Source organism: Lampetra planeri, chromosome 10, assembly GCF_965212315.1.
Source record: "Lampetra planeri chromosome 10, kcLamPlan1.2.h2, whole genome shotgun sequence".
NCBI lineage: Eukaryota > Metazoa > Chordata > Hyperoartia > Petromyzontiformes > Petromyzontidae > Lampetra > Lampetra planeri.
Window position 1 is genome coordinate 15,244,025 of NC_136116.1, and position 19,410 is coordinate 15,263,434.

The window sequence follows — 19,410 nt, forward strand, 5'->3', positions numbered from 1 at the left end:
GGATCATTGTATGAGTAGTGTTGGTTTTACACATGGATATTTCACCGATTGTTGAGCATTTCATTGCCTGGTTTATGCAATTATTGTTCCGCTCTCCGTTAAACCCCAACGCGAAGAAATCCCAAACGCGTGTTCATGTTCAGAGCGGTGTTGTGGCTCCCCTCCACTCTGACTCCTGGTACCCGCTCATTTCCCTGGCTGCCTTCCAAACCAAGCCAACTCCACCACCACCAACAGCAACTCCACCACCACCAACTCCACCACCACCACCACCAACACCACCACCAACACCACCACCATCAGCGCAGTAATGCCCCCTCAGGCAACACACCTGGGCGCACCTCCACGCGCGCCCCCCACCCCTCGCCGCGTCCGTTCAGAATTCGCTGGCTCCGCTCGACGGCCGCGAGCCGGAGCCGTCCTCTCAGCGCGGGCGCCACGTTCCTAGCAGCCCGCGACCATCCCCGAGGCGCGGACATGGCGCACGCTCGGCGCTCCTCCCTCGACTTGGCGTACGGCGGCCGCCCGCGGGAGACGGCGGCGCGGACCTTCTGCCCAGGCCTCCCCCTCGGCCGCGGCGACGGAGCGGGCGCCACGGCCGCCGCCCCGGGCGCGGACTCTTTGGGCGCGAACGGCGCGGCGGACGAGAAGGCGGAGATGCGGGGTCTGAACGAACGCTTGGCGGAATACATCGGCAAGGTAAGCGGCACGGCCCCGGGCGCGCGCGGGGCCGCCCGTGGGCCGCTCCGGCTCGCCGCGGCCGTTGTCGCTTTGAGCGGCCGAGCGGCCGGGTCCCTGCGAGTGACCCCCAAGCGAAGTCCCGCGACGCGCGGCCCTGGAGCCTCCCCTGGAGTGACCGCTGCTAGGAAATGTTACGAACGGCGCAGCCACCCTGGGGGCCTTGAAGCCGCTGAGGTCCCCATTCACGTGAAGCCATTGCCAATCGCTACGTTTGACGAAATTAGAAAAAAAAGTGTAAAAGTTTAATAAATATTACTTTTTTTTTTTAAACAGGAAATTTTAGGCTACGACAAATATTGTTGAATGTTTGGGCCGACAAAGCTTTCTGGCAATAGATTTGCCATTTGGGGAGAAGCTGAGGCATTTCTACCTCATTACTGGTCATCAGCAAGCCAACACAGCCCTGGACTCGGGAGTGCTATCGACAAGGAGTCATTATCAGCTACAGCGTGGGACTCAATGCTGATTACAGAAATAGTTCTGAACAAGATGACTCGCTTTTCAGGCGCACTTGCTCATAAGGTTTCCATTGGCAAGGTCAGCATTACAAAATAGCTCCATCTGGCTCACATTTGCCATTTAATTTCACCATTTTAACATCAATCTGCCTTCTTTGATTGCCCTCGGTATATATGTTTTCGTTTGTATGTAGCTTAAGTGGATGCTGTAATCAGTTCGCTTTGTCCTGCACGTTTATAACTTAATTTGTCCAATGCAATTGTGAACAGCCCAACTCCGTCTTCTGATTTACATTTTTCTTGTCTCATGCAATTTCAACTTCACACTTCCTTGCTTGTAAATGGTTTCTCTATTTGTATTAACACCTTGGCTGTTAATAAGTTCGATACCAGATTTTAGTGTTGACTGGATCAGAAGGTTTTCAATCCGTGTGTGTCCTGATGCCAGCTATGACCCATGGATCAGAGTTACATCAGAAACGCGGACAGTCACAAGCAATACGAAATAACAGCTGAGAAGTGCCGAAAGCAGAGTTGAGGGATACCGAGCCAATACTAAAATACAGGCACACATACTCAGGGGATACAAATCACAAGACACGATGCAGCCTGTTTCGAGAGGTACATGGGCTTGGGCATTACGCTTGGCCAAAAGGGGCGATGTCCAGTGACCCACGACTGGGGATGAAACGGCAGCCGAAGGAGCGAAGGCACCCGAGAGGAAGTGGCCACCACAGGGATGTGGCAATGCGAGGGGTTCACGTGCAGCAGTGAGACGGGCGGGTTGTGGCGTGACGGGATCACGAGGGATGGCGTGCAGAAGCCTCCATCCAGGGCTGGGGAGCAATTGTCTGATAATGATGACAGTGATGATTGTACATTTAGAATCCTGCTTCAAATGTCCCTCACCAGGGATGTTAGCCGTGAATTAAATAAACTATGGAGTTGCCTGTCGTTTGTTGGCTACGTACGGTGCGAAAGAAGTTCAGCATACATACATACATACAAACACTGCACTCAATCGCTGTCATCTGGACACCTGCTTTAGAACGCTTGGTGTGGCCAGGCCACGGTGGCTAGGAGATGTTACCTACCTCACCTGGTATACAGGAGGTTGTGGGTTCAATCCCGTCCCTGACGCCTGCTGCATATTTTAAGATTGCATCTTCTCTTCCCGTGGCCGCGTGGATTTTGCTCCAGGTTCTCTGGTTTTTCCCTCCACACTTATAATCACCGTATGCTGAGAGTATGTGGCTGCTATACATTTCCACAAGATAAGCCACTTCGTTGAGCTATCATTTCTGAGAGGCAGGTCGCTTTTGAAAAATAGCTAAATGGCTCAATGGGCCTTACCTGGTAAAATTAAATAAAAAATTAGTTAAAATCTCCACTTAAAGCTTTCGTGACGTCAGGAATTCATATTCTTTGGGTCTTTCGGTAAAGTCACGTATATAGGTTCAAACAAATAATATAATAAAATAAAACTACGACGTTTCGATCGCAACACAAGCGGTCATCATGAGGAGGAAAAAGGGGGGGAGGGAAGGGGGTGACGATCGTTTGTGTTGCGATCGAAACGTCGTAGTTTTTTGTTTATTTTATTATTTTTTGAACCTATCTACGTGACTTTACCGAAAGACCCAAACAATATAAAAAATAGTCGATTGTGTGGAGGCAGCAGCACTCTGAACGACCTTGTGTGAACGTGTGCAAGGTGCATTACCTGGAGGGCGTGAACCACGAGCTGGAGGTGAAGATCAAGGAGCTGCTGAAGAGTGGCCATGACAAGAGCCAGGCCAGCGGCAGCAGGTTCACAGCGGTCGAGGAGCTTTGTGCCAAGGTGAGATGCAAGCACCGCTTCGCGGCGAGCACCGTTGGCTATGTACGGTGCGAAAGAAGTTCAACATACATACACACAAAGGGTTTAGACATTTTCGATACCTGGAATTAATTTCTATATCGATTTACAACTTAGGGGACATCCATGTAGTACGTACGCAAAAATCTGTCAAAACTTGACCCCTCCCCCCTCCCTGTACGCACGCGGACTTTTCACACCACCCCCCCCTGTTTTCTGTGCGTACGCACATTGTCAGTAAACCCCCCATACACAAGCGTGCGCATTTGAGTTACCCCTCCCTCCATGAGTACGAACTAAATGGATGGCCCCTTAACTCATCCATGGCTGCGTAGACAGCTCCTGCTGCTGCCCGTTGGGCTCAGCAGGAGGAGACGAAGTCCACTGCTGGACGGCGCGATGAGGGATGTTGAAAAGAGACTTCGTGCCCTCGTTCCACCACGACTACCGCAACGTCCTGTCAATGGCAGTTGGAGGTTATCCGTTCCGAGTGAAGCACACGAGGTGTGAACCCGCAACCGCACAGATTGGCGAGGTCAAAGTTAATTGGCTCCATAGCACGCGGAGCGTCTTGCACAATCCGCCCTGCAACGGGGACGAACCTACTCAGTGGCCTGGCCTGGACATTGGACTTCGCTTGGCAGCCAACCATAATCTTGAACGACGGACGCCACGACGAGCTGATGTCAACAAACGCCAATGAGAGGGCGACCTTCGCAGATACATTCATCTTCACGTCTCACTTTGCTGCAGACACGAACGCGCGAGGCTAAGTCGGTCTCAGTGACAGAGACGCCCGCATCCGCTCCACATACTTCTCAAAGAGCCCCTCTGCCGTGACGCAGCAATGTGCACCCAACAATGTGCATGGCATTGCTGGGTGTAATGAGAGTCGGAATTTTAACCACATGTGCCAACACGATCTGTAGGGTGCTGTATAAAAATTGTTTAATATTCAGCCCAGGGTGAACTGTCTACATACAATGTAGCCGCTCGTTTTATGCAACAAAGAACGCTTTCAGGTACAAGTTGTGTTCCTCGCATTTGTAAAACAACACAAACCTGTAGTATTCACGTACTAAGGTACAGATAATGGGGGATTTGTTTATGTAGGAATTTCATTTTCCATTGAGAGAGAATAACTGTACGAGTAACCTTAATGTATGTTTAACTTCTTTCGTACCATACGAAGTGAATATGTTATTCACAGGCCGAATGAATATTGGTTCAGCGATGCCGCTTTAGCAGACGTTTCTCTCCAGGCGTTCTCAAATCACTCACGCCAACATGCTTAGACAACACGCAAGGCAGGAAGGGATGTCCCGTTTTGTACTATATTCACATTATTTTGTCTCAGCCCAGGTATCCAATCAGCGGAGTTCATGCTCACATCCCAGGGCGCCCTTAACAAGAGCCCCGACGATGCGCGCTGCTCCCGTCACAGCGTTTGATTTCTTTCAGATCAAGAGCCACATCGTGGACAATGCGCGCGCCGGCGTGAAGATAGAAAATGCGCGCCTGGCAGCTGACGACTTCCACTACAAGTGGGTACTGGGAGCATTGGATGCATGATTTGAGTAAATATTACGGAAAGAGCCGAGTGGAAGGAAGGCCATGATCGTGATGTCTTTGAGTGAGGACACGGCTCATCGAGCTTATTGAACAAAGCCAAAACAATCTCCGCGACATTTGCGTCGCTGTTGTCAGCTTAACACACGCGGTCTAGTCTAAGGAGGCAAAACCTCCACGCGACTCATTTCTCATTGACCTCCCGCGTGCTCACGACGGCGCTCGCTCTTCCCCAGGCTCGAGACGGAGCGCAGCGCTCGCAGCTGCGTGGAGGAGGACATCTCCAGGCTCCACGCGCTGCTGGAGGAGTACGGCGCGGCGGGCGCGGGCGCCAAGGCGGAGATCGAGGCACTCTCCGAGGAGCTGCACTACATCAGGAAGACTCACCAGCAGGTGGACGAGGGGGCTGCCGCTCGTGCTCTGTGCCTGTGTGTGTGCGGAGTGCGGTGCTTTGTGGCTCACAGCCGGGCGATGTGCCGGATGGGAGGTGGGGAAAGACAGTGCTGATATTGCTGGCGTTCGGAACAAAGCGCCACTCCGCTGGAATGTGACTCTCACGTCTGGAGTGACTCTCCATCCTCCATTCTTTGCCCTCCTCTTCGTTTCCACCATCACAGATCCTCGGCCTCACTCTCATTCTCACCCCTTCCATTCCCTCCTTCGGTTCATCAAACGGTGCCCTCCAATCTTCTCTCCCGGCGACTTCCATCCCCACTCCTCCCTCGCCGATGCCATTCGCGATCCTCTCATCGACCTTCCTCTCCATCCCGCCTCCCCCTCTCCCCACATCCACATCTCGACCGTGCCCACGGTGCTGGCGGCGCGGCCTGCGATGGGTTAGCGGCCGGGTTCGATTCCCGCTCACAGCCAATAACGGTGACAGCGAATGTCTGAACCGGCCCTGGGCCTCCCCTAGGTCGACTCGGCCTCAAATGATTACCTGGTGCGATGTACAAACATCGTCAAAAGGGAGACAAAGGCGGCCGTGCGTGGCGCTGACCCCCTCGTGTGCCACAGTGCCGGCCTTCGTCGTTGCTACTCGCCAACAGCACTTGCCCCAACAGCCTGTTAAGGCTACACGGGGGGTCTTTGTCTTTGATGTGCCCTGCAGGACATGGCCACCCTCGGTGCCCGTCTGGAAGCGTCCTCTGTGTCCGTGGAGGTGGCCAGCGCCAAGGGGTCGGACCTGAGCGAGATCCTGGCCGGCCTGCGGCGGCAGTACGAGGCGATGATCGTCAAGACCCACGAGGAGACGGAGTTCGCCTACAAACAGAAGGTCGTCGTCGTCGTCGTCGTCCCGCCACAAGCCAGCGAGACCTCGCAGCCCAGAATCCGTTGTAACGACAGTCATAGACGTCCGCTCATTACGATGCAGTTGAACTCGAGGGGTTAACTTGTTTTTGACTGTGAATGCCGCGTCTAACGTGGCTACATAGACACAATGCGATCCCCTCCCATTCGCCGTGCCAGTGCGTGCACTCTGTGACACTTCGTACTTACCCGTGCCGCGGTTCTCTTCCCCCGTAACGTCTCTCCCGCCATGCCGATTCCTCGTCAAAGATGGACACGGTGAACGTGACGGTTTCTGAAAAGAAGCAGGCCTCGCAGCTCGTCAAGGACGAGATCTCGGACATGAACCACTCCAGCCAGAGTCTCCAGAAGGAGCTGGACACGCTGTGGGGCCTGGTGAGGAGGACTTCCCGCACGGCGCTCGCTCGCTCACGCGCCGCGCCCGGCCACCGATGCCGCCGTGGGGCAGCGGCGTCGGACACGCAGGGAGGTTCGCGGTTCGATTCCAGCGGCCGCCCCGATTAATACCGCCGGGCGTATCAGCCGTGAAAGCGCGCGGCAGTCTGCTTCGCAGCGGACGTTAAAGACCCCGCGGCGTTACTCGCAAGAGGAGGCCGCGGTGCGCCGGAGGAGGGGTTCAAATTTGCCAAAATTTAGAAACACTTCTTGCAAAGAACTCGATTGGAATCTCCGTAGCAATTATCGCTCGCGACTGTTGAAGCTTGGCAGGACCCTCCTAAAACAAGAGCCTTGAGATGTAGCGAGCCTCTCCTGGGTTACCAATCGTTATGATGTCATCATTGACGCAAGGGCAGTAAATGTGATGCCACTCGCGGGACCGCACTCTCTGATGCCTCCCGGGTGTCGGTCTCTCCCAGATCCGGTGTCTAGATGAGCAGCTGAGAAGCGCCGAGGCGTTGAACGCCGATAGCCTCTCGGGCTACAGCGGCGCCATCAGCGCCCTCGAGTCTGAGCTCGCGAAGCAGCGAGCGGACATCCACCGGCAGATGCACGAATACTCGCTGCTGCTGAACGAGAAGATGAAGCTGGAGCAAGAGATCTCCACCTACAGGGCCTTGCTGGAGAGCGGACACAGTCGGTGCGTGTAAATCAGAATCTCTATTCACCCTGGAGAAATCCGATGAGCTGCGAAGCTCTTTTTTCCACAGACGTCTCCAGTAATTGGGCGACGCGACTAACGTCACCGTCGACTGACATCCTGAACGAGTCTCCGCCTCACCCACGTGCGCTCCTGGCGATCGCCTTCAGGAGCTCGTTGCCAGTGTCCAGGTCGGCGAGACGCGAGAGGGCTTGTTCAGAGTTCGCGTCGTGGTGCTGTCCCTCCTCCGTCGACGGAGCGCAGACTAACAGTGAACTGAAGTTACATGATGAAAACGTTACTTGACTGTGCGTGCATTTCGGAACACATTTGCATTGTGTGAGGATTGATTAGCTAACAGATTGACTTGCCCCCGCCATATAAATGTCGATTTGTCCATAAGTGGCTTCGGGTCGATAAACAGGAGATGATCACCACCTCAATGTTCATCACTTGGACTTGACTTCAATGTCATCATATTCTCCTAAGATAAATGTGAACCCAACGCGAATTCGAATCTCTCTCTGGCTCGCACTGCAGCATCCCTCACCCCAATAGAGAAGCCTCCAAATGCCCATAAAATGCGGCAGCCGTTCGCTGCAATGATTTCGTGATGGACGTGCAGCGACTGCGATATTGAACCCAATGTGTGTGCGGGACGACGTGAACCGGAGGGGAGTGAACGTCGCGAAAGTGACCGCGTGCGTGGACTCGAACTCCACGGGCCCCTACACCCGCAGGCTTGACGACACCTCCACTGCTGCTGCTGCAGCCGCTGCTGCTGCTGCGTCTTCCGGCACGGATGATGGAGACGGCGTGGGGACTGCCGCTGCTGCTCCTGCTCGGGGTAGAGACGAGGACATCGGCAGAGGTGGATTCGCTCGCTGCACTTTGTGTTGTGTGGTGTGCGTATTGTGTGTGTGTGGTGTGCGTGTTGTGTGTGTGTGTGGTGTGCGTGTTGTGTGTGTGTGGTGTTTAGCTTATTTAGTTGGTTTTCCTTTCCCACGCGCCTCCGATTAGCGCGGTTGGCTACGTCCGTTGTTGTTTTTAATCTGCGCGTTGCTGCCCCGTGCCCTTGTGCAGGGGAGAAAAAGAGAAGCGCGGTGATCGTCGTCACCCAGCACGTGACGGACGGGCGGGTGACGGAGGAGAGCGAGGAGCGCTGCGAGCACTGAGCCACGAGGCGTCGTGCCGCTCACACCCCGCGCACACCACGAGCGGTAGTCGTAGCGAGGCTTTGGCGACCAACGTCATCCATGAGGTTGTTGTTTGGGGTGGGGGGGTTAGATCGCGTAAATATATAAATGTGTCGTTAAACCCGCCACCACCCGACACAGCCAACTAGTAAGGGCTGTCAGGTCAAAAGAACGTGGCCAATTCGTCACTAGTACAGCATTAACCGGTGGGTTGGAGAGCCAAGCCACAACATTTACAATATAATTACGTTTCGCCAGTAATTACAACCGGCATCATCAGGCGGCAGCCAGATTTGTGTTGGCTGTGTCGGGTGGTGGCGGGTTTAACGACACATTTATATTGACGCGATGTAACCCCAAAAAAACCTGTATTATGGTCTCGACAATAGACTTGCATCCACACACAAGGTACACGCTGCCTGTACGCATGCCCTTATACACGTGACTGATCCCGCAATGCATTGCCGCGTGTTTGCGAGCGCTTGGCGAGAGCTCGAACAAGCAGGCGATGTTATGGACACACGCGACGAGGCTCGCGTCAACAACCCCAGCGCCATCCTCGTAACCCGCCCCGCATCATCCCTCACGGTCCACCTCGCTCCTGCACGCGAGCTCAACTTGCTTGCTCCATCCTTCTCTCAGTGGTCGTCCTCCTGGGCACATTCTCTCTCTAGGCTGCCCAAACACTCGACAGACTCCATCCTTCATCTCAGCCGTCATCGTCTCTTCGAGCGATGTGTCCGAGTCACACTCCGCTCAACCATCGCTGTTCTCTCTCGAGTTGACGTTGCCTCGTCCACGCGTTCATTCTCTCGTCCACGCGTTCCTCGTTCCGTCTCTCCGCGCTTCTGGTCACTTTTAAAATTTTGCTCAACTTTACATCGCTCATCTGAGCTGTCTCTCGTGATCTCATAATTGACAACAAATGTGTTTATCAATGGTGGCTTTCGTACTTGGTGTGGTTCATCAAGTCGTGTACTTTATACACGTGGATTCCATCCAGCATTAAAGGGAACAGTTAATTAAGCATTCAAGGAGGCGAACAATGTATTTTGTGACGTAAAACATTGTTGAATCATCTCAGGCCTCTGGCTCATGTAAAATAAAGCGTTGCTTTCTCTGGAAGATTCGTCCGAGTGTTGCCAGCATGTAAAGCAACAGTTGTACACAATCATAATAATCACTGATGGTGTTGCAAAGTGTTGCGTGAGTCATTAGGGCCTTACCCATCACATTTGGCTTTGTCCCAGTCATGCTGGGTCACGTGGATGTATCTGCATGGTTCGATTCTGCGATAGTTACGGGGCATATAGCTCTCCCACGGATGTGATGTTCGCGTGATGTCCGATGCTTTTGTTCCAAGTAGTGGCAGCTTCTTCAGAAGAAAGCTTCACAAGCTTGGATTTCTGAAGAAGCTCAAGGTACGTGGAGCGAACCGTCGGACGGCACGCACGAACAGCACGCGGTAAAGCTAGGGGACGCGGGAGAGCTGTCAGCCGCAAACACCTGCGCGGTAGCAGCGGCACTCGTGCTCTTGCTGACTGCTACGGCAGGGGTCGCCAACATCTGCGGCTCTGTAAGGACCGCGTGGTGACCTTATTCATTTGGCATTGCGGCTCTTGAAATTTTTAGGTTTTTTACCGAATTCGAACAAAAATTATAAAGACTCTTCTTCTTGCCCTGGTTGCCGACTCCTGCCCTACTGCGTGCACTTGGCACAGCGACCTATTTGAAAGGAGCTCCGTTCCAGAAATGATATAAAAAAAATCCGTCCCCCATGTTCCGGCCACATAGTGAGCGTGGGAACGAATATTGGCAAAGCTCCCGTCCCACGACCTTCGCACGTGGATTGTTTATTAACTTTGTGCGACTAACAAAGCAAGCGAGCTCTTGGAGAGCTGGTGGACAAAATCCGACATGAAAGGGGAGCAGCATCACGTGTCGTGTCATCAGTGCCTCTGCCACCACCGCCGTGAGGTCCAGGGCACTTGCCCCGGCTCGGGTTGTGTTGAGCAGCAGCAGCAGCAACTCGCCTGCTCATTCTGCTGCTGCCGCTGCCGCGCTTGTAAATTCCGGCTCGCCGCGGGAGTGAGCCACGCGGACGAGCGAGCGAGCGAGCCGGAAGCGAGAGCCAGAAGCAAGAACCGGGGCCGACAAGTAGCTGCAAGGGGGGGGGGAGGGAGGTTTGGCGGCGCGGGGATGGGCGACCCGGGGAGGCTGCGCGTGGCGGTGGTCGGTGCCGGGGCCGCGGGGCTCTGCGTGGCCCGGCACCTCCTGGCCCGGCCGCACGACTTCCACGCCCCGTGCGTGTGGGAGCTCGACTCGGCGGCGGGCGGCACGTGGGTGTACAAGCAGCACGGGGCGGGGGCGAACCTCTCCAGCATCTACCGCGACCTCATGTGAGTCCGCGGCGCGCCTCGTGCGCGCACTGCGGGGTCGACTGAAAGTCGTTCGCAGGTCGACGCGGTCGGCTCGGCCGCACGTCGATCGACCCGCCACCAGAGACGCGTCTCGGGCGCTGTGAGCAGAAGAGGAGCGACTCGCCTCACTCACTGCGCCAGTGCGCTGCAGGAACTCACTTTGGCTCGCGAGTTGTCCTGTGAGTGGTGCCTATCGCTACGTTCGCCGCAGGACAGCCACAGTACCTCGAAACGAAACGTCACTTTCCAGCTAAATAAAATCAACAAGGACAGGTGGCAACCCTGGGTGATGGAGAAAATGTCACGTTACGTCTTCTTAATTCGCGCGGCTGATGATGTAGATGGAGAGCGATGACCACAGCCTCACATTCAGGTGGACAAGCCAGCGGAGTTGCACCATCGCCGGGACGTCTCCTTCGTGTCTGTGGATCGGGGCACCGCGTCCTCGTTAAATGCCGCGCTGTCTGTTCTGGATGACCACGGTCGCACGCAACATCAGATAGCCGCAACTTCTGCCATGGTTTGTGCAGCGGATGCGATTGAGACGGCCACTGTCAATTCCCACAATCGACGCTTTGTCGTATCCCACCCTGGCATGGTTGTGTGGAGTAAGAGGAATCCACACGGTGCCGCAGGGCTTCAACACAGCAGGCGCAGTGACCTGCAACGCCTTTCCAAACTACTGGATTTGTTATCTCTTGAGTGAGAGTTCACTCAGTAATGCATACGTAAGTTACTGAGTTTCAGGGTTGTTACTAATTATATGACTTCTGTTGCCTATTAATGTACAAATTGTAAGATAACATTTATTTTGTTACGTAACAGTTTTGTTTATACTGGTAGGAACCTCCTGGTTACAGCAGCCCACAGGGGATTATTGTGTCTGTCCGTCCGTCGTGAAGGGAGGGGCAGGGTGGGGAGGGAGGGGCTGGGTGGGGAGGGGAGGGTGTGGGGGGGCTGGGTGGGGAGGGTGGGGAGGGGAGGGGAAGTTGGGGAGGGGCTGGGTGGGGAGGGTGGGGAGGGTGGGGAGGGGCTGGGTGGGGAGGGTGGGGAGGGGCTGGGTGGGGAGGATGGGGCTGGGTGGGGGTGGGAGGGGTGGGGAGGGGCTGGGTGGGGAGGATGGGGCTGGGTGGGGGGTGGGAGGGGTGGGGAGGGGCTGGGTGGGGAGGATGGGGCTGGGTGGGGGGTGGGAGGGGTGGGGAGGGGCTGGGTGGGGAGGATGGGGCTGGGTGGGGGGTGGGAGGGGTGGGGCTGGGTGGGGAGGGTGGGGCAGAAGAGTTGTTTCATTTAACTACTGCATAATCGGTACTTCAATCGATCGATTAATCGGATAGCCCAGCTCGAACTAAATACATCCCAGCTGTGAAGGCTTAATGCGTGTTTACAGTTAAGTGATGTAAGCAAACAGGAAACTACTGGTTTGTATCAGATACATGCACGGGATCTCTGTAATTATACGAACGATGACACGGGCGCTCATTGCGATGTTCGACGCTGCTGCGGATCGCACGACCGGGGTCGTGCGGTTCCCAGCGACACGAGACTGGAAGACAAAGTCGAACGGCACCCAATTACAATGGCAACAATTGGAGTGTTTGGGCAGCAGCCGTCAAGGAAGAGCTCCGTGGAGGCTGAGAGACATTGACCAGCCACGTGGAATTGAGCCATCTTGACAACTATTCATGTTCGTGACAAAAGCAACTCATTTAAAGCCGTAAATAATGAGCAATTAAGTTGAAACAATATGCAGCCCTTGTTTCTTTGGAAGTCTGTACTAATTTTAATGTAACAATTGAGATCGTGCCAGGCGTTCAGGCTGAGACAACAAGAGGCTGGTGTTGGTCCAGGGGTCGTTAAACCCGGGAACAGTGGCCATGTATGTAGCAGCCTGGCCCTCTGTTGGCCAATTTTATTTTATCTTTAATAACTTTTCTCCGGGGTTGTTTTGTTTATCTCCACGGGCAAACCGCTCTTAAGTGGGGACACGGCCAGACACAGGACGCGGCGCTGTCTCGGGGGGGGAAAACCCACTTCGCATTTTCCTGCATTCACGAATAAATAAACAAGACGACCGTAAGAAAGTGCCGTCTGTGGAGCTTGTCGCGCGAGTCGGAGGCGCTGACGTCTGGTCGTCGATCGCCGCCGCCGCCGCCAGAGGGCGTCGCATGCGGCTGCCGGGCCCCGCCACGGCAGCCGCATGCGACGGTGACCACGCGGGTCGGGGCGCGAGGGGGTGAGTCGCGGGGGGTGGGACGCACCAGTGGCCGAGGCACTCCGCTCTCCCACACTCGAGTGGTTCTCGCACGCGTTGTGGTTGTGCGGCGCCTACTTGGTTCGCGTCATCGGGAGGTGCGTTCGCAGAGGCACCGCTGGAGAGGGTTGGTGATTCGTTAGTAGCATGCAAACATTTTGGGTTGTGCCACTCATAGGGATGAAATGTGTGAAATGCTATTTATTCCGTGTGATAAGGCACAGTGCTTTCTCATGCTCGTGCTTATGTCAAATATGACGCTGCTGCACGTGTGTGTGTGTCCTCAGTGGGGAGCGGTGGTGCAGCGGTTCGTGCACTGCGCTACAAAACCGGTGACCCGAGTTCAATTCCTGCTCACGGCCAACGCCGTTGACACATATCCGTTGGACTGAACCCCCAATGATTGCCTGGTGCACTGTGTAAACATCGCCACAAGGGAGACAAAGGCGGCCGGGCGTGGTGCTAGCCATCGACCCCTTCGTGCGCTGTTCCGGGCCTCATAGGTGCTCGCGAACAGTTTGTTAAGGCTCTGCGGGGGATCTGTGTCTGTTGTTGTCCACAGGACTAACCTGCCCAAAGAAGTGATGGCCTTTCCCGACTTTCCTTTCGACAAGAGCCTGCCCTCGTTCCTGCATCACAGCGATGTTCGAGCATACTTGGACAAGTACATCGATCACTTTCATATCCGGCCACACATCAAGGCAAGGCCCACCAGGCGTCGTATCAAGCCATCTTACTCTACATCTCTACACAGCTACACATGCTTCCAAACCCACAGTGATGATTGTGCCACTGGTAGTTACTTTTAAAGTTTGTCAGTTATCTATCGTTGTTGGTATTATCCCACGCAGCACACACGGTCACATCGGTATAGGGAAAGGTTTTAAACCAAATGTTCGGCGGAACACCTTTGTTTTTTGGCGCGTGGTATGTTTCGTTAATACACCTGCAGTATTAGCCAGGGCGGCTGCTGGGCTCGAATCAAGAACCTCTGCAACAAGCGGCGAACGCTCGGCCTGTGACCACTCCACTTCATTCCCCGTCGCCTCTTCTGAGACACAATTCTTATGAATTTGCGTTGTTAAAATAAACAAGAACTTGAGCGCTGGACAATGTGGCCATCCTTTATATATGGAATTGGTTTATGGTAATATATTAAAAATATGCAATGAATGGATGAGAGTCCAAGTGGTGTTTTAAAGATAAAAAATAAAATCTATTTCTACGTGCAAAGCAGCTGCAGATCATCGCCTGGCATATCTTTGTAGGCAACCAAACAGTTAATTCGTGCACGGATTGGGTATTATCTACCTAATCCAGAAATGAGTCTGGCTTTCAGTGTAAACAGTGGGCATCCTACGGATATACCGGCACCCCCGCCATGGGAATGTGGAATTCCCACACTTGGCTGATGGATATCAATGAAGGCGAGTGCCGCCCTAATGCTGACGATTTAGCAGGGCGGAAGCCCCTCTGCACGCACACCGCGTGCTCTGCATCGTCCCGTGGCATGCGCCGGTGGGTGAACGTCTGCGCTGTCGCCTGGGCGTGCGAGCAGCTGCAGTGGCGCGTGGAGCGGGTGCAGCCCGTGCCGGCACCGGAGGGAGCTCCACGCCACGAGGCCTGGGACCTCACTGCGCGCAGTCTGGCCGATGGCGAAGTTGTCACTCGGCGTTACGACTCCGTCATCGTCTGCAACGGGCACGTGCCTCCACGTTCACACACTGCTCAGAGCACCCGTAGCACAGAGACACAAGCTCAGTTCATATTTATTTACAGTTCATATATATACAGTAGTCAGATATAAGTTTGGCTGTAGTGCATATGTCTTTCAAGCAGACAGCTGTGATCACATTTCGAGTAAATGAAGGTGTGGAGGCTCATGTCGAGATGGGGGGTAGATTACGCCCTGTGCAGAGGGAACGCCTGCCGATTCTCACGCTCCCTCGGTGGTAGGTGACCAATCGGTTCTGCCACCCTCTCGAAATCCTTGGCTCCTTCAAATCTTGAATAATTAGCAATAAGATACTTTTCCAAAATGTCCCTCCCAAAATTGCACAGAATTTCCTGTAGGGTAGCCAATATACGGTATTCATGTAACGTTTTATATCCATGTATTGATATATTAAATGAATACAACTTGAGGTACAGCAATGTCTAGCATAAGAGTTGGCAATACTCTTTGTGAATGTTTATAAAGACGATAACATCGAATAGATCATCACCAAACATCGTCGAGCCCACTCCAGCGATCAGCCCTCCCGCACAGTCCTTTCGTGCCACAGAACTGGGGCTCAACTCACGCCGACAGCGAGTCACGAGCTTGTGTGTGCGCGTCCGTGCGTGCGGAGCTTCTTTCGCACCGTAGTTAACCAACCGTGCAAATTTGTGCGCGCGCGTGCGCGTTGTGCTTTTCAGACATTATTCCAAACCCTATCTGCCAGACATCCCCGGCCTGGCCGACTTCAAGGGGCAGGTGCTGCACAGCCGCGACTACCGCAGCCGCGAGCGCTTCGCGGGCCAAGCGGTGGCGCTGCTCGGCGCCGGCAACTCGGGCCAGGACATCGCCGTGGACGTCTCGGCCGTGGCCCGCGAGGTGTGGCTCTGCCACCGGCGCGCCCCACTGCGCTCCCGGCTGCCCGACAACGTCCGCCAAGCGCCGTCCGTGCGGAGCTTCACGGAGCGCGGCGTCGTGCTGGTCGACGGCTCGGAGCGCGCGGCCGACGCGTTCGTCTTCTGCACGGGCTACGAGTACTCGTTCCCATTCCTGGCGCCCGAGGCGCGCGTCGGCGTGGGCGACCGCCGCGCGTCGCCGCTCTACAAGCACATGATTCGCGCGGCCACGCCGACGCTCGCCTTCGTGGGCCTCTGCAAGCTGGTCAACCCCTTCGCCTTCTTCGACTGCCAGGCGCGCTACGCGCTGGCGACGCTGCGGGACCCCGCGCTGCTGCCGCCGCGCCCCGAGATGGACGCGGAGGCGCGGCGCGAGTCCGAGGCGCGGCGCGCCGCGGGCGTTCCCGAGCGCGACCGCCACCTGCTCGGCGAGCGCCAGTGGGCCTACATGGCCGAGCTGGCCCGCCTGCTCGGCACGCCCGAGGCCGCCCCTTCCGCCGCCGTGCGGGCCCTCTTCGACGCGGTGAGAGCTCACCGGGAGGGCAACCTTCTCGTGTACCGCAGCCTCAACTACCGGATCACAGGCGACGGTGAAGATGGGTGGTGCGTCGTTGGCTCTGGCGAAGGGAGCCGGTGAGCACCGCGGCTGCGTGCGGGGTCCCACCGCAACGAGCCGTTGTTGTGAGCGTTCGATTACCAACGCTTTAACCGCACACACAAATCGACCACTAATAAAGAAGAGTTCAATAATGTAGGGCTGTTGTTTGTAGGCCTACTGGCTAAGATATGCTAATAGAATGTGTGCTCCACACTAACTGAACTATTGTAATTCTACCACTGATCTCTACAGCAATTGTTCAGAAGCGACCTGGCCACAAGTGACAGCTAGTGGCTTACATCACGTGGAAAATTATAGCAGTAGTCAAAAACTCTAAACGCGTGATGTTGATTCTAAATATGGAAGGGGAAACCAGGAGGTCCCGGAGAAAAATCAACGCGACCACGGGGAGAACACACAAATTCAAAACGTAACGTTCTGTTTCTGCACACTGGGGACTCCTGGGTGATTACTCATCCAGAGCCATCAGGCGACGCAATGTCCCGTGTTGGTGCCGGAAGGCGCCTTCAGCACGTGCCTGACACGAGGCGCCTCGTGCACCAGACCCAGACACCGCTCACCACTCACTGCCTTCTCATTCCCATCCAGGACTCTATTCCGGCTTCCATAAGCGGTGGTGTCGCTGCTCCCCGTTGCTATTTTAGAGATCTTGTGCCGTGGGCTTTCCTCTGTTAGCGGAGGGAGTCGCTGAGCCCGTGGCTCGGCTCAGACTCAACTCGTGGAGATCCTGAGCACAGCTTGGATCATTTCTCAGAGCCGGCTCAAGTTTAAGCGTTTGGCTTTGAGCCGGCTCGCTTGAGCCAGAGCCGAGCCTGAGCCGAGTCGAGTCGTGATGAAGAATAGGGTCCTCCAACGCTGTGCGGTGCCTCAAGGAAACGGTCCCGAATCTTAAAACACCTTCGATTCTCCTGGCTGGCCGGTTGAAACATTTTGGCGGACCAAGTTGTTACTTTGTGGACTTTCCGGGGTCTTATGGCGCTGCACGTGTAACCGCCGTACAACACAACACACGTGCAGCAACATACAGCACAACACACAGCACAACACACAGCACAACACACACCACAACACACACCACAACACACAGCACACCACATGTGCAAGATGCTTGGCTGTGGAGTGTCCCTGCGTGAGTTGAAGAAAACCTGGAACCGCTCTAAGGCAGCGGAGATTGCACACACAGCACAGTAGTATTATTATTATTAAAGTGTTTATTAATAACCTTGAAATAAAGATTTTTGCACATCTGCCCAGGGACGAAATGCGTTATGCATGTTGTCTTTCAGGATATTCTGCGGACATCTGGGACAAAAAGGGGCTATCAGAGGGACAAATGTCACTCTTGTGTGTGGGTTTAATATGGCCCCTTCCACGTGAGCATTTTAACGAAGGCTTTGTTACCCAAGGAAGCCTTCGAGTTTCCGAGCACTCATGAAAGTTTATATTTGATGTCTAATTATAAAAAAAATATTCCTTAATCACACGGCTTTTTGAATGTTAAAAATATATATGTTGACGCGATCTTTGCTTTGAAAATCGGTTTGCCTACTGTTCAATCTGTTGGTTTGGCCAGATGAGGTCATTCTTACGTCGATATCGTGACAGGCTATACAGTATGTATAGCACAATCACCCGCTCCTCTGGGAGCCTGCTAACCTAACGGAGTTGTTCATCAAACAAGGCAGCGATATCACAGAGGTGTGTAGAGACCTACGTCTACGGGTGAACAATGGTGGTTGGCAGTGCTCCAGCTTCGATAACAACGAGACATCAAACGATGTGGTCTTAAACAACTGCAGTTTGACGATCGTGACATTCGTCAAATCTACCACCGAGGGCCACCGCCGTCTCACGATGTGTTCCAGTTTGTTGCGAAACTGTCAGGACATGCATCACGCTGGCCTCACCGCGAGATTCCTCTCCAGAATGGCCACAGCACTGTGGAGTGACGCTCCTGCTTGACGCATGAGGAGGAGCAAGAGGATGATGGTCCGAGAAAGGTGTGGAGGAGACACGAGCGCAGGAGCCAGATAGATTGTGGCATTGGAGGCATTCGCGTGCACAGTGTCCATGCGACAAACATGCTACATACATGCTACATACATGCTACATACATGCGACATACATGCTACATACATGCTACATACATGCTACATACATGCGACATACATGCTACATACATGCTACATACATGCTACATACATGCTACATACATGCTACATTCCTTTGGTGTGTCGTGTATACTGTGCACGCGATGTCATGGGCAGCAGCAATACGTCTCCCCGACAGTGAATGCATACAGGAGGCAGCGATTACTTTTGACAATCAATGACAGTTGTAAACAAACTAACGCGATCATTGCAGCATAGACTTCACTTCGCTGCACACGGGAAGACCGAAACACATTTCGGTCTTCCTGGGCCGAGTTGTCCCTCCCGCCGACAGGGGTAGTGAGCGATGCTGCTGCTCATGCCACCGAACTGGTTCTCCCAGTGCCAGTGACACGTGGCCAGGCGGGGCTACACGTGACGGACCGGGGGAGTTCCCGCTTTGGTGCTCCTGAGATCGCCCTCCTCACTCACTCGCCCACTCACTCACCCACTCCTCACTCACTCACCCACTCACTCACCAACCTACCCACTCACCAACCCACTCCTCACCCACTCACTCACCCACTCACCAACTCACTCACCCACCCACTCACCCACTCACTCCTCACCAACTCACTCACCCACTCACTCCTCACCAACTCACCCACTCACTCCTCACTAACTCATTCACCCACTCACTCACTCCTCACCAACTCACTCACCCACTCACTCACCCACTCACTCCTCACCCACTCATTCACTCCTCACCAACTCACTCACCCACTCACTCACCCACTCACTCACTCACTCACCCACCCACTCACTCACTCCTCACTCACTCCTCACCCACTCACTCCTAACCCACTTACTCCTCACTCACCCACTCACTCACCCACTCACTCACCCACTCACTCACTCCTCACCCACCCACCAACTCACTCACCCACTCACTCACCAACCCACTCACTCACTCCTCACTCACCCACTCACTCACCCACTCACTCCTCACTCACTCCTCACTCACCCACTCACTCACCCACTCACTCACCCACTCACTCACCAACCCACTCACCCACTCACTCACCAACCCACTCACCCACTTACTTGCTGCTCATGCCACCGAACTGGTTCTCCCAGTGCCAGTGACACGTGGCCAGGCGGGGCTACACGTGACGGACCGGGGGAGTTCCCGCTTTGGTGCTCCTG

General features: G+C 54.6%; 2 protein-coding genes across 2 annotated transcripts; both read left to right on the forward strand.

Annotated features, from left to right (window-relative positions):
• Positions 1–477: 477 nt before the first annotated feature.
• LOC144721079 (keratin, type 1 cytoskeletal 11-like) lies at positions 478–8,262 on the forward strand. The gene is made up of 9 exons (XM_078598424.1): positions 478–699; positions 2,914–3,039; positions 4,519–4,601; positions 4,863–5,019; positions 5,738–5,902; positions 6,187–6,312; positions 6,795–7,015; positions 7,756–7,886; positions 8,099–8,262. Exons 1-9 carry the CDS (start codon positions 478–480, stop codon positions 8,188–8,190), a joined length of 1,323 nt encoding a protein of 440 aa, XP_078454550.1. The 3' UTR covers positions 8,191–8,262.
• A 2,148-nt stretch (positions 8,263–10,410) lies between these two features.
• Positions 10,411–16,231, forward strand: LOC144721080 (uncharacterized). The gene is made up of 4 exons (XM_078598425.1): positions 10,411–10,610; positions 13,445–13,583; positions 14,441–14,583; positions 15,301–16,231. The coding sequence occupies exons 1-4, from the start codon at positions 10,411–10,413 to the stop codon at positions 16,130–16,132; spliced, it is 1,314 nt and encodes a 437-aa protein (XP_078454551.1). The 3' UTR covers positions 16,133–16,231.
• Positions 16,232–19,410: the final 3,179 nt, after the last annotated feature.